At 40.4% G+C, this 16,248-nt stretch overlaps 1 protein-coding gene across 1 annotated transcript; it reads right to left on the minus strand.

The window, feature by feature from the left end:
* Positions 1–14,852: 14,852 nt before the first annotated feature.
* On the minus strand, positions 14,853–15,541 carry LOC121991700 (calvin cycle protein CP12-1, chloroplastic-like). The gene has a single exon (XM_042545708.1). The coding sequence runs from the start codon at positions 15,449–15,451 to the stop codon at positions 15,044–15,046; it is 408 nt and encodes a 135-aa protein (XP_042401642.1). The 5' UTR covers positions 15,452–15,541; the 3' UTR covers positions 14,853–15,043.
* Positions 15,542–16,248: the final 707 nt, after the last annotated feature.

The following is a 16,248-nucleotide window of genomic DNA, read 5'->3' on the forward strand; positions in this document are numbered from 1 at the left end:
AGCCTGTGGTCCTTTGTTTAAGGGGGGATTGTTGGGGTTGCAAGGTTGCAAACATAGTCCCACGTTGAAAACACATGGGAAAGATCATGAGTTTATAAGAGAAAAAGATATCTCCATTGGTATGAGGCCTTTTGGGGAGAGACCAAGAGAAAAATCATGAGGGCTTAGGCCCAAAGTGGACAATATCATGCAATTGTGGAGATATCTAAATTCTTTTCGATCCTACAATACCTTTGTTGCGTGCCCTTTGCAATCCCGACAGCAACCTTTTCTTTGGATCCAGATCTCAGCGAGTTCAAGTATCCGCGTCTCTATGGTATCCACACGAACATATCCTTCATTCGTCCCACGAACGAAGCCTTTGGAGAAGAACCATCTTCTTGTACTAGCAAGAAGTATGGTTCAGCCATGGAAGAAAATTCGGCCATGGAAGAAGGAGGAAGAAGGAGGAGGAAGATCAAGAGACACTCATCTCATCTAATGAAAAATCTCACCAAAAACCTATTTATGTTCATCCAATGAATATGAAGAATTTTTTGTCTCTTTGTATTCCTCTTAATGGGTTAGATTATTATATTGGATTAACCATTAATCCAATAACCCAATAAGTCTAACCCATTGAGTGTAACCCATCAATCCAATTTGTCTAATTCAGATTGAACTCATTCCAATGAGTGGGTTCATTTAATTTGAGTCTAACTCAATTAGTAACTAAAAGGCCTAATCATCTTATGATTGGCTCTTAGGGCTAATTACTAACAATCTCCCACTAGAACTAGTTCCAATCACCACTAAGATGACACCAACACTTTGGATTTACCCATTATTCTTAATATCCTTAGTATGTTAGTCAAACTAAAATACTCATCTCCTAACCAATATGTTCTTTGTGTGTGACCCTATAGGCTCTTGTAACGTTGGCAATGTATCCAAATCAACATTTGCGATACATAAACAAAGAGTGGCATCTAGCAATGCATCATTGCTACCCAAGTGACGAGAAAGTCGAGATCCGACCTAACATGTCCATGGCTATTATCTTGTATGACTCAGTCCCTCTATCCTTGATATCTAGATTGATCAATGAGGCATAGACCATGTCATCCCCTTATCAATCTTTGTGTTTCTTGATCTCCAAGTAGACACACTATACAAATAAGCTCAATATCTCATATTGACTTATCTGAGTATGGCCATACATTCCTGTGTCCTACTAATCAAGAAGCCCACAGATATCACTTCCGTTATATGAAAGGGATAGATCCTATCTACATCACTCACATCCCTCCGTATAATTTATTGCATATCCAGTGATCGACTTTATAGTCCACCCTATTACGGGTGACGTTTGACGACACCAAAGTATACAACTCCTTATATAGGGAACCGTAGTGACTTCAGGTCTAAGGACTATTCATACCAATAGTCACATGAGAATGTTTATGTCACTCATATAACGATCCATGAAACATCTCATAGCGGGTCAATTCAATATATATTCTCTAATATATACCTATGTGTCAACCTGATATCTCATATCCATGACTTGTGATATCAAATCATCCGTTGACCTACATGCTAGTCTCAACGCATTAATATTGTCCTTGTATGTTAATGTTCGACTAGGAATAGTTAAGAGTAGTGTTCTCTACAATATCTCACTATCAATTCAACCAATTGATTATTGTAGATAAGAACCTGCCACCCAAGGACATTATTATATTTATTCATTAGGCATTGAACTGAAGTAAATATAATAACCATAACCGTTACCTTCTAATGAAATAATGAAATATGATACAAAATGTCCTAAGTCAATCAACTCTTGATTGCCTCTTAAGGCTTACACTAACAATCTCCTTATATCACTAGCGCCAATCACTAAAATATCTCATATCCATTGACCTAGTGTGACCATCATGCTTTCTTGGTGCCAAAGCCTTGGTCAAAGGATCTATAATGTTAGCATTGTTTAGTTATCTGCATATCCTAATATCTTATATATCGAGGATCCCTCTAATACGATGAAATTGTTGTAGTATCCAATACCCAAGACCACCATTTAAGTACAATACATGCCTTAACTGCGATCTAGAAACGTCCTTGTCAATTTTGGAAGCTTGCACTACTTTAACCCTTTACAGCAACAGTTGTAACACTTTATAGCAACAGCTCTTCATCGTCTCCAAAGATCAAGAAATAATCTTGAGTTCTTCTCAAGTACTTAAGAATATTCTTGACTGCTATCCAGTGATCTTCACCTGGATCTGACTGGCATCTACTCATTATGCTTAACGCATATGAGACATCTGGGTGAGTACAAAGCATGGCGAAACTTTTAAGCACCTTGTCAATATATGTACTCTGACTTAGAACAAGCCATCTCCTGGATCTATCTCTATAGATCTTGATGCCCAAAATATAGGTTGCTTCACCTAAGTCCTTCATTGAGAAACAATTCTCAAGCCAAGTCTTCACTAACTAAAGAGTAGGGATATCATTTCTAATGAGATGTATGTCATCTACATATAATATGAGAAAAATGGCTGTGCTCCCACTAACTTTCTTGTAGACACAAAGTTCATCTATATTCTTAATGAAACTAAACGTTTTGATTGCATCATCGAATCGAAGATTCTAGCTTCTAGAAGCTTGCTTCAATCCATAAATGGATCTTTACAACTTACAAACCTTTCCAACATGCTTTGGATCTACAAAACCCTTAGGTTGTGTCATGTACACATCCTCGAGTAGATTTCCGTTAAGAAATATGATTTTGACATCCATCTGCCAGATCTCATAATCATAGTAAGCAGCAATAGCAAGCATGATCCGAATGGACTTGAGCATCGCAACTGGTGAAAAAGTTTCATCATAGTCTATACCATGAATCTATTTGAATCCTTTAGCCACCAATCTACCTTTGTAGATATGCATATGACCATCCATGTCAATCTTCACCTTGAAGACCCACTTACACCCAATGGGTTTGATCCCTTCAGGTGGATCAACCAAAGTTCATACTTGGTTAGTGTACATGGATTTCATCTCGGATCTCATGGCCTCTAGCCATTTCTCAGAATCTGGACCCTGTACAGCTTCTTGATAAGATGTAGGCTCATTGAGACCAATAAGCTCTACATCACCGTGGTCAGATAAGAGAAAAGAATATCTCTCAGGTTGACGACAAATCCTATCAAATCTGCATAGAGCATGTGCTACTTGAACAGATTGTTGTTCCATAACCTCTTGTGGTGCAACAAAATCCTGATCCATAACATCTTGTGGTACCTGTTCAATTTCCATCACAGTGTCAGTGCTAGTATCTTGAACTTCTTCAAGATCGACTTCACTCCCACTAGTGTTTCTAGAAATAAATTCTCTTTCTAGAAACACACCAGTTTTGGCAACAAACACCTTGCTATGTGTGGGATTATAGAAGTAATATCCCTTTGTTTCCTTGGGATATCCTATAAAATAGCACTTGTCCAATTTGGGTCCTAGTTTATCTGAGACTAGCCGTCAAACGTAAGCCTCACAATCCTAAATCTTTATAAAAGACATCTTGGGACTCTTCCCTATCCATATCACATATGGTGTCTTTATGACAGCCTTAGATGGAATTCGGTTAAGTGTGAAAGCAGCTGTCTTTAGAGCATGTCCCCAGAAGGAAATAGGAAGATCTGTATGACTCATCATCGATCATACCACATCTAATAAAGTATGATTCCTCCTTTCTGATACACCATTCCATAGTGGTGTTCCAGGTGGAGTGAGTTGAGATATGATCTCACACTCAACGAGATGGTCATGAAACTCTTGACTAAAGTATTCCCCACCTCGATCTAATCGAAACATCTTAATACTCTTACCAAGTTGATTTTATACTTCATTCTTGAATTTTTTGAACTTTTCAAAGGATTCTGACTTGTGTCTCATCAGAAACACATAGCCATATTCACTGAAATTATCAGTAAAAATAATGAAGTAATGTTAGCCTCCTCTAGCTGTTACTCTAAAAGGGCCACATACATCAGTATGTATGAGTCCTAAAAGATCATTAGCCCTTTCGCGGTGTCCACTGAATGGAGTCTTTGTCATCTTGCCTCGAAGACAAGATTTGCATGCCTCATATGATTCAAAATCAAATGAGTCCAAAATCCATCCTTATAGAGTTAGGATATGCAACTCTCATTTTGTGAACTAAGCGAGAATGTCAGAGATATGTTTGATTCAAATCATTAGACTTGAACCATTTGGTATTTATGTTATAGATTAGGTTGCCAAAGTCTAGAACATAGAGTACATTCATAGGATGTGCACTACAATAGAACATTTCATTGAAATAAACGGAACAACATTTATTCTTTATTACAAATAAAAAACCTTTCTTGTCCAAACAAGAAACCTTTCTTGGTCAAGGTAGGCACATAGCAGCACTCTTTAAGTTCTAAAACAAGCCCAGTAAGCAAAGATAAGGAATATGTTCCTACAGTGACAACAGCAACTCTTGCACCATTGCCTACTCATAGGTCCACTTCACCCTTTGTCAACACTCTACTATTTCTCAGCCCCTGCACATTCGTACAAATGTGAGACGCACATCTGGTATCTAATACCTATGAAGAAGAAATAAATAGATTGATTTCTATAACATATATACCTGAGGCAGAAGTCTCACTTCTCTTCCTTTTTCAGTTCCTCTAGGTATACCTTACAGTTCCTCTTCCAGTGTCCGGTCTCACCCCAGTGGAAGCAGGTTCCTTCCTTAGCAACCCCACCTTTGGGTTTCAGTGCATGAGTCTTGCCCTTTCCTTTGGCTTGGGTCTTACCCTTACCTTTAGGCTTCCACTTTCCTTCGCCCTTAGACACCATCAAAATGGTACTAGGCTTTGCCTTCTTAAGGTTGAGTTCAGAAGTTCTCAACATGCTCAACATCTTAGGCAGCGATTTATCAATTTCATTCATGTTGCAGTTCATGACAAATTGACTATAGCTATTGGGCAATGATTGCAAGATAAGATCATTGCCAATTCTTGGCCTAGTGGGAATCCCAACCTTTGTAGATTCTCCACATTCCCAATCATTTTGAGCACATATGCCCTATGGGACTTCCGTCTTGCATTTTGCATTGAAACAGTGCTTTAGAGATCTCAAATCTCTCATTCCTTGCTTGTCCTTGATATAGTTTCTAAAGTGTTCAACCATATCATAAGTATCCATGTTCTCATGTTGCTTCTGAAGCTCAGAGTTCATGGTGGCGAGCATAAGGCATGATACATCTAATGCATCATCTTGATGCTTGTAAGCATCCCTATCAGCTCTAGTGGCAGTAGCATGGGGCACTTCAGGAATAGGCTGCTCTAGGACGTACAGTTTTCTTTCTCTCTTGAGAACTATTCTTATGTTTCTATACCAGTCTAGAAATTAGCTCCATTGAGCTTATTCTTATCAAGGACAGATCGCAAAGATAGTTTCTTCTACTTACTAGACGACATGGTGGTCTACAACAATAAAATGCAGAGAAGTATCATACTCAGATCATTTAATTAGGTCTTTAATTAAATGATTCTCCCACTGAATTCTAAAGCTTGATAGAAGCAAGTCACTACTAGTTCTATACCCATAAGCAAAGACATTCTAATGGAACAAGATCCACATTATACCTCATCTTGAGTTAGCTTTGGCTAATCACCCAAGACTTGTATAAATAGGTAGGCAACGTGTACCAATTGGACAAAATCCATCTTATATTTTTCTTGAGTTAGCTTTGGCTAATCACCCAAGATTTGTATAACTTAGGTAGACAACGTTCACCAATTACATCATATGTAACTCTTGTATCCTTAGGTGAACAACACTGTTTGTTTGTTTTCCCATCTTATGAAATTCATATTATAATTCATCTTGAGTTAGCTTTAGCTAATCGCCCAAGACTAGTATAATATGATTTACATCTTATGGGATATGCCTTTAAGTTCTCAATCCAATTGAGGTAACTTAATTCAATCACACCCAAAGGTCGGTAGTCGGACATCACAATTGTCCTGTCGCACTCTACCAAGATAAAATGAGTCACTTTGCTTTGGCAAACCTGACTACAGATGATTGAGGTAGTAATGAGTACCAAACTCTTGTAGGCATATGTAAATGACCTAATTACGATAGCTACACATGCATCACATACATCATGGCATATATCAACATATACACAAGTTTAAGCATGACAAGGTTATGGCCCCCATAAACTACGATCTTCTCAAGCCAATGAGAAGAGTGATAAGTCAACCTAGGTCTAAGCCGCTTCTCCAAGCGCTTCCTTGATTGTCGTGTGTTGTTGTCCTTCCTTCCTTTTCACCCGTCTTCCAGAAGACTAACTCTTTCTAATTTTGTACATTACAAAATCTAAAGAAACTCGAGTTACATTCAAGTGTAATCTAATTACAACAAGAATAAAAGGGATGAAGGCACGACACGCAGGCCGTATTATGAATTACAACATTACACACATCCAATCACATTGGGATTAAAGGGCCATAACCATGCACCATGTCATATCTATTCAAAATATTTTATGACATAAAATTTACTATGATTTCAGCAAACAAATTATGAGCCGCAACGCCACGGCGGTCCTGCTAGCCGGTTAGCGGGCGGGGTCAAGGGGGCAGCGCCCCCGAAGCAAAATTTATTTTACATACTCATTTTATGAGTTGCTGCTTTACCCGAGACCCTACTACCCATAATACCAACTATGTTTTGTTCTAAATAAAACACCTCTGGCCGAGACCTTGTTGGTCACACACCAACTATGTTTTGTTCCTAACAAAATACCCCTGGTCGAGACCTTGTTGGTCACACACCAACTATGCTTTGTTCCCAACAAAACACCCATTTCAGTCAAGGCTTAGGATTTGGCCGAGAAACAAAATCTGGCCAAGACTCATAGTCTGGTTGAGATTCACTCTCTTGGCCGAAACCTTGTTTGGACGAGACTTATAAATCCTTTTGCAAATCATAGTAAACCCTATCAAGTAATTTCTATATCATATATAAAAATTCTAACTCAGCATAGCCCTTCACAAGTGGCTCTGAAACCACTGTTGGGATCTAGCTCACTAAACACACGAAAGCGCAGTGAAAAAATACTAGATCCTCTTATCCAGCGGATCCATGCGAAGGGAAGAAAACAATTTTCATGACAAATAATCTATGCTAAGCTACATGATAGGATTATACCTTTGTTGCGTTCCCTTCGCAATCCCAACAGCAACCTTTTCTTTGGATCCAAATCTCAGCGCGTTCAAGTGTCCGTGCCTCTATGGTATCCACACAAACATATCCTTCGTTCGTCCCACGAACGAAGCCTTCGGAGAAGAACCATCTTCTTGTGCTAGCAAGAAGTATGGTTCGGCCATGGAAGAAAATTCGGCTATGGAAGAAGGAGGAAGAAGGAGGAGGAAGATCAAGAGACGCTCATCTCATCTAATGAAAAATCTCACCAAAAACCTATTTATATTCATCCAATGAATATGAAGGGTTTTTTGTCTCTTTGTATTCCTCTTAATGTGTTGGATTATTATATTGGATTAACCATTAATCCCATAACCCAATAAGTCTAACCCATTGAGTGTAACCCATCAATCTAATTTGTCTAATTTGGATTGAACTCAATCCAATGAGTGGGTTCATCTAACACGTATGACACCGAAAGAGTTGGATGAGCTAAAGGTCTAACTCCATGAGTTATTGGACAGGGGATTTATTCACCCTAGTGTATCCCCGTGGGGTTCTCCGGTATTGTTCGTTAAGAAAAAGGATGGTACTCTGAGGTTGTGCATTGATTACAAACAACTGAATGCAGTAACCGTCAGAAATAAGTATCCCCTACCACGGATCGAGGATTTGTTTGATCAGCTCAAAGGTACATCAATATATTCTAAGATTGATCTGTAATTCGGATATCATCAGCTGAGAGTCAAAGATTCTGATATTCAGAAGGTAGCATTCCGCACCAGATACTGATATTATGAATTTTTGGTAATGTCATTTGGGCTTACCAATACTCCAGCGGTATTTATGGATTTGATGAACCGCATCTTTCTGGAGTATTTAGATTAGTTTGTTATCGTCTTCATTGACGACATATTGATCTACTCACGTTCCAAGGAGGAACATGCACAGCATCTTCACATAGTCTTAGAGACTCTTCGACGACATCAACTATATGTGAAGTTCAGCAAGTGTGCATTTTAGCTATCCCCAGTCGATTTTCTGGGACACGTGATGTCTAGCCGAGGTATTTCCATAGACCCTTAGAAGATCGAGGTTGTCACCAGCTAGGAGCAGTCGAAATCAGTTCAGGAGATCCGTAGTTTCCTGGGAATGGCCGGATATTACAGATAGTTCATCGAAGGTTTCTCTCGCATTGCTATGTCGCTGACACGCCTGGCCAGGAAAGGCATGAAGTTCACGTGGTCAGAAGCCTACGAGACCAGCTTCCAGGAGCTGAAGAGGAGATTAGTGTCAGCACCAGTACTAGTTTTGCCCTTCGGAGAGGGTGAATTTATGCTCTACACCGACGCTTCTCTACAAGGTTTGGGCGCTGTGTTGATGCAGCACGGTAGGGTAATCTCCTATGCTTCTCGTCAGTTGAAGGACCATGAAAAGAACTACCAGTACATGATTTGGAGCTAGCCGCTATTATCTTTGCTTTGAAGATTTGGCGGCATCATCTATATGGTATTACATTTGAGATTCTCACTGATCATAAGAGTCTTAAATATCTTTTCACTCAGAAGGAACTCAATCTCTGACAGAGGAGATGGATGGAGTCCTGAAGGATTATAATTATACCATTAGCTACCACCCAGGGAAAGCTAATGTGGTTGATGATGCACTTAGCCGGAATCCTAGAGGGACTTTAGCTTGCCATCGAGATTTAGTCACCGACTCGATTCAGGGTTTCTCCGAGTTGGGCCTTCAGGAGCAGGGACAGATAGAGCAGGGTATTCAGGTTACCATGGTTGCTCAGTCGTCGATCAAGACGAGGATCCGATAGGCCCAGGCCAGTGATCAACGCTTACAGTCCATTGGCAGCCAGATAGCTTTCAGGCAACATACCGAGTTTACCTGAGAGGAGGAGGAAATTATTTATTTCTGAGGCAGGTTATACGTACCTCAATCTCACCCGATCTTGGAGGAACTACTTCAGGAGGCACATCGCTCTTGATTTACGATCCACCCCAGAGGAGCTCGCATGTATCGAGATTTGAGGCATTTCTATTAGTGGAACGGCATGAAGAAAGACATCGCGGAGTTTGTAGCTAGATGTCTAGTCTGTGAGCAGGTGAAGGCTGAGCACTAGAGACCTGCTGGATTACTTCAGAGGATTCCAATTCTAGAGTGGAAATGGGAGCGCATCACCATGAATTTTGTGGTGGGATTGCCTAGGACACGATAAGGCCATGACACAATTTGGGTAGTCATTGACCGATTAACCAAATCCGTACACTTCTTAGCGACTCGGAAAACTGATTCTCTGGATCAATTGGCAGAGCTGTATTGTCGGGAGATTATCATATTGCATGGTGTCCCTTTGAGCATTATATCGGATAGAGACCCATGGTTCACACCCCGATTCTGGCAGAGTCTGCAGTAGGCCTTGGGCACACGGCTTTGATTCAGCACAGCATTCCATCCACAAACAGATGGACAGCCAAAGTTGACCATCCAGACATTAGAGGATTTGCTGAGGTCTTGCGTTATGGATTTCAAAGGCATCTGGGAGGACCACTTGCCATTAGTAGAGTTCGCCTACAACAATAGCTATCATTCGGCTATCCAGATGGCACCGTTTGAAGCATTGTATGGTAGACCTTATCGGACACCCACCCTCTGGGAGGAGGTTGGGGAGACTCAGCTGCTAGGACCTCAGAGAGCTCAGTAGGAGGCCGAGTTGGTCCGCACTATCAAACGGAGGATGTCAGAGGCGCAAGACCGTTAAAAGAGTTATGATGATCGGAGATGCAGACCCCTAGAGTTCTCTACTAGCGACCATGTATTTTTTAGAGTCTCACCCATGAAAGGGGTGAAGAGATTTGGCCTCCGAGGTAAGCTAACTCCACGATACATTGGGCCTTTCCAGATCTTAGAGAGGATTGTAGCGGTAGCTTATCGTTTGGCACTACCACTGACTCTGGCAGACATTCATGATGTATTTCATATGTCTATGCTGACGAGATACGTAGCCGACCCAGCACATGTTCTATCAAATATACCAGTTCTCATTCTGCCCGACATTACCTACGAGGAGGTTCCAGTACATATTCTCAACCACAAAGAGCGTCAACTGCGAAACAAGATAATTCGGTTAGTTAAAGTCGGATGGCAGTATCATTCTGACGAGAAGGCTACTTGGGAGCTCGAAGATACGATACGAGCTCGATACCCCCATCTTTTCACTTGAGGTGTGTGGGTAAATTTCTGTTTAGCATTTATACTATTTAGCGATAGCTAGTACTTGTTTATGGTAAATATCAAAAATTTAGGGACCAAATTTTTATTAGTGGGGAGAATGTAAAATACGACACCTAAATATAACCTTAAGGGAATTTTTAGAAATTTTCTGAAAATTTTTCGGAGCTCGTATGACGTATGTTAAGGGGATAAATTATTGGGCTAAGGGAAAGTCTATTTAAGTTACCCTATTTGAACAAGGAAATGTTTAATTTCTTTAAATGTGTCTTTTCCTTTTTCCTTATTTTCCTTCCTGTGCCCTATTTCTTCCCTGCCGAAAACTTTCCTCTCCTCAACTCATCGCCGCCTGATCTCCCCTTCTCTCCCGAGCTGCACGCCTCCATCTCCTCTCTCTTCATCTTCCCTTGCCTCGTCTTCTCTCTCATGACACCAGACGCCACTGCTGACTCTCGAGCAGCGCTGACTCCCCCTTCCTCTTCTTGTGTCACCCCAGGTCGCCATAACCGATAGTGGTTGCCAGCCACCAAGCATCACCCAATCGCCCGTCGCCAGTCGAGCGCCACTCGACCTTCCCTCGGTCGCAGACACCCAGAGCTCGTCGGAAGGTTGAGCATCCGAGTGTTCCCTAGATTTCCACCAACAAGGTAACACCAGTTGCTAATCACCAGGTTCTGTCGAGCCACCTATTTGCCCTTTTTTGGATCTGATTAGGTTGTAGATTATGGTTGCCCTCGGTTCCGACCACTCCATTGCTGATCGGATCTGTTGTCATCACAGACGACTGAAGAAGAGGAAGAGAAAGGTGTATCCAACAGCGGCAGCTTCTTCCGGCAGCACCCTCCCTAGCTGTGAGTTTAGGTAAGGTGTAGAGAATTTGATTTCTGTGTTATAGCCTACACCCGGATTAAAGCTAGGGAAGGTTAGGAATGAATTGTTCTTAATTTGATTCAAGATTAGGTTGATTATATATAGATTTTAATCTAATTGAATAGTGGGATGGTTAGGGTTAGTAGATCTAACCCTAATTGACCTATGGATTATAATTAGTGGATTAATCAATAGTTCAGGTTAGTGATTATATCAATTAGGGGATTTTATTTAGCCATTTAGCTCGTATGATTTTAGCTAAATAAAAGTTATACATATGATTGATGCAGGACTTTAATTCGAGACGAGCGTCTCGGCGTAGGATTTATGGATACGATCTTCTTTTGAGGCGGGTACCTTTGACTTATCTCCTTGATATGGTCATTTTAGATATGCATAATAGTTTATAGCTAATAGTAATGATTATGTTTGCATCTGCTTTAGTATGTCACTATTTGGTTCTTGTAGTTACCTATATTCTTATCTGTTATGCATTCATGCTTATATTCTCTTGATTGTTGCTATGTTTACTCCTGTTCATAGAAATAGTGACATACATTGCCCTACTGTGTAGTAGACTAGTTATTTGATATATCTGATTTGTTTACCTGGTTTATTATTACCTAGATCTTTGTGTGGATTTATTTCCTTTTTGGTACATATTATATGGAGGTGTATACTATCGGTATCTGCATGTTTAGTGTCATGCACCATCTTGCATGATTGCATGTTGAGCAATTGTCGGCTCCATTATTATTGAGCACATCGTGAGTTACATGATCTGCACACGGAACCACTCATGAGTTAGTGGTATATCAGGCAGGGTGTGTGCAGTTTGCTTTGTCAGGGCTCCGCTGGTCCGCTCATGGGTAGTGTGATTACAGCATTATAGCGGGCAGGGATCCCTCCTCTGGACTGTCTCAGGGAGATGAGAGCATTGAGCTCCCCCACTCTGTTTGGGGTAGGAGGATAGGTGTACTCTAACAGCATCCTGTCCACTCAGTCACTCAGGAGCAGTGATGGCAGAGTGCACAGTTGTCATAGCCCTACCCACTCGGTATCACCATCGTGTGTGAGATGGTTGATTGGCGTCAGGGGTGACCATGTCATTTTTGCATCATATGCATGGATTGCATTTATTGTTTGTGCTTGCTACATTATGTATGATGCATTTTGGTGGTTGCATATGATTGACATGCATACATGTGACATTTTGTATTTGGTCTGACGACCCTTATTTCCGGATAGGAGGTTCTGGTGAGTATAGTTTCTTCAGCCTTTTTAGTTTGCATTTCCTATTTTTGTTCAGGAAATTGTACCGCATAATTATTACTGTTAGTTATATCTTATTATGCATGTATATCCGGTATCCGCTGAGTTCTTGAACTCACCCCGTTGATTATTCTTATTTCAGGTTAAAGCCATCAGGAGGTTCCAGTTGCTAGTCCCCTTGCCACAAGGATTTTCGCTTTGGTCTTTTGGTTTTCTGTCTATTTGCTTAGAGCTATGTTTTAAACTTGTTCTGGTTTTGCACTCTGGATTTTGTGTGTTTTGTCTTAAGACATTGTAATGGTTGAACTTTTGTTTGCTCGGTGGATTTTCTATTTGGTATGTTTAGCTACGCGTCTGTCGATAGGTAGAAGATGTAAGTTTGGATGTTGTTTTCAATTTCTTTTCATATTGTGATGACAGCCGGAGACTGATATATTATAACTGCGTGGGTTGTTTGTTTTTGTATGTCATATATATTCCAGTTGTGTTGGCTGATGAGTCTGAGCCCTAAGAGCTATGTAGATAAGTTTCAGATTGTCACCCGTACAGAGGAGATGCTACCGAAATTTCTTCTAACGAGGACTTCCCCAGAGTGTGACAAGTGTATTCTATTTCTATGGACAAGATCTTTTATTTGTATTGCAAGTTATGCAGGATTCAAGGAACCACAATAAAACTTGGTCATTTAGCTGATGAAGGATACAAAGATTAGAAGAATATCAATCAATGTCTCAATATCTTCATGAAACTAGTAAAGATCATATTGATTGCATGACTAGTTGGATTGAATTAGAAAGAAGACTTCGAAAGAAAAAGATAATTGATGAAATTATACAAGTAGCAATTAACAATGAGAGAGAACATTGGAAACAAGTATCGAAGAGAATAATTGTAGTTGTGCAAAGAATTGTGAAGAATAACTTGGTACTTCGGAGAGATAATGAGAAGCTTTATATTGAGAATAATGGAATCATTTTGCAACTAATTGAAATGATTGTTAAATTTGATCCAATAATGGAGGAGCACCTTCGGCGTGTTCAAGAAAGACAAATTCATTACACTTATCTTGGATCCAAAATCCAAAATGAATTGATACAGATGTTGACGGTTGAAGTAAGAAGTTCAATTGTTGCAAAAATTAAACATGCAAAGTATTTCACTGTCATATTGAATTGCACTCCAGATGCAAGTCACAAGGAGGGCATCATTTCCTGTGCTCACCCTCAAGCCCCAAAATCACAAGTTCGGTACTAATCGGATACTCTAGAATTGTATACCTAGGGAGCCTTAGGGTAATTCTGTAACTAGACTTTCTAGAGTTGCTTCTTTACTTAATGAAGATAAAACTTGGATAAATTTTCCGGTACAATCTTAGCGGGGTTGGGCCGAACTTTAGTTAGATATCCTGCAAAGTGTAGACATGGAAGTAAGGAGATGAACAATACATAAGGATATTAACTAGCATCATAATTAAACGAAACTCCTTAATTGACTCACCTCCCCCAAACCAACTTCTCTTTACAATCCACTCTCTTGCTCTGATAACTCTATCTCTCCCAACTCTCCTTCTCTCAACCTTTAGCTTTCAAGTCTCCAATTAATTTTCGATTGTCTAAATAATTCATCGTACGAACTCAACTAATGCTTAATCAATCGTCCCTATGGGATCAATATTTTTATAACTTGACGAAAATCATTAGATAAAAAGATTGCAGTGAAGACGGCAGCAAATCAGGCTTCTTCCCCATATTGCAAACTCGACAAGTTCTGCAACAAGATCTCGGATGCAGTGCTGGATGCTTGCCTTAAGAGGATCCCAACAGCAAGGTTGCTTATGGTAGCATGCGACTCTCAGGCAAATGCGAGCGACTGCACGAAGGTCGGACATCGTTCCTTCAGGGACCATGAATACCAGCGAGTGGCGACCGCAGCGAGACGCTATTATAGCAAAAGTCTCAACAGAAACAGTGAGGAAGTTGTGGCAGTGAAGGCGACAACAAATAAAGGAGAAAGTTGCAACACAAGTTGTTGTTGCAGGGAGAAGAAGAGAAAACTAAAGGACGAAGTTGCAACACAGGTTGATGTTGTTGGGAGAAACTAAATCATACAGTTGAATAGAATAACATAAACACATTAATTTAACAACGAAAGTATACTGAAGATCAAATTAATGAATTAATCCATTATGCGTGTTTCTATCTTTGTAGGCTCAGTTAGCATAAGGCTGAATAAGGTAACTTAAACTACTTTTCTTCACTGCATTATTGTTTTAATTACTGATTTAAGCAGAAGATATAGTCTATCATTAATGACTTAATCCAAACTTTAAAACGTCCTATCAACTTAATCACAGCAACCGTAGACGATTAAAATAGTTGCAAATGGAGCTGCTGCTGCTGCACCTGCATGGCTGCATGCCGTTGAGTTAATTGTCGTAGGTGCGGCACTCGTCGGCCTCGGGGTTGTCCTTGCAGTAATTCTCCAGGGGGTCGGAGTTGGCCTTGAGGGCCTCCCGCGCGTGGCTCGCCGCCGCGCTGAGCTCCTCCACCTCGTCCCACGCCGCCGCGCACTCCCCGCTCACGGCGTCCCCCGCGCACGCCTCCTCCGCCTTCTTGATGCTCTCCTCCACCTTCTCCGATATATCCGGCGGCGTCGATGACTGCGTGCCTTTTACCACCACCACCCGGCCCCGCCCGGCCGCCGCCGCCATGCGCTGCAACGGCAGCATCTGTCCGATCCTGACCGGCTTGCGTCCGAGGAGCTCAGCCTTGGCGACGGGCACTGTCCGAATCGGGGCGGAGAGACTGACGCCGACCGCCGCTGCTGTTGCCATGCTGCTAGCTAGCTACCTTAGCTTGCAGAGTTAATGGTAGCGTGGATATTGGGGAAGAAGGAAGGAAGGGGTATTTGATTGGTCGGGTTGGCGTTGGAGTACACTCGTTTCTTATCTTCTTCACCACAAACCTGGAGCCTTTACGCCCATACGCTTGCAGATATTTTATTGCAAATGGTGAAATAATGTCAAAACTTTTTTTTTTAATATTGATAAATACAAAATTAATAAATTGACTGATTTTTATTAGTTGTTAACTAATTTTTTTTAGTCGAGGACCAGATTATGCAATGATGAGAATAAACAAGAATACTTGCCAAAAGCATATGATCCTCTTTTGAATGGCGCATATTGTGAAAAAATAAACAAATTCTATTCACATACAACTATGAATCATTTAATTACTTCGAAAGAAAATTTTACGAAAATAGTTTGGATAAATAAGCTTCATGGGCTATTTTCGATTTCTAATAATTACCAAGAATTTGAACATGAAAAAAATCCACTTAATGAAAAATCACCATGAAATTATATTATTAATTCGTTAACGTCGATTGATTAATTATCTTTTGAGTACATACCCAATTCTCATTTGAAAAAATCTTCTTCGCTCTTATATTAATATACATATTTATCATATTCTCGTATCAATCTGAAAAATGGACTTAGTCCATTTGTACCATTTTGAATATTTGTTGCTTCAATATATATTTATTGTAAAAAAAAATGTGAATTATCTATGATATTAACCATATAGATGACCTCTATTTTTTTGGGCTTGATTTTATATTCCTCCA

The sequence above is a fragment of the Zingiber officinale genome, chromosome 6B (assembly GCF_018446385.1).
Source record: "Zingiber officinale cultivar Zhangliang chromosome 6B, Zo_v1.1, whole genome shotgun sequence".
Taxonomy (NCBI): domain Eukaryota; kingdom Viridiplantae; phylum Streptophyta; class Magnoliopsida; order Zingiberales; family Zingiberaceae; genus Zingiber; species Zingiber officinale.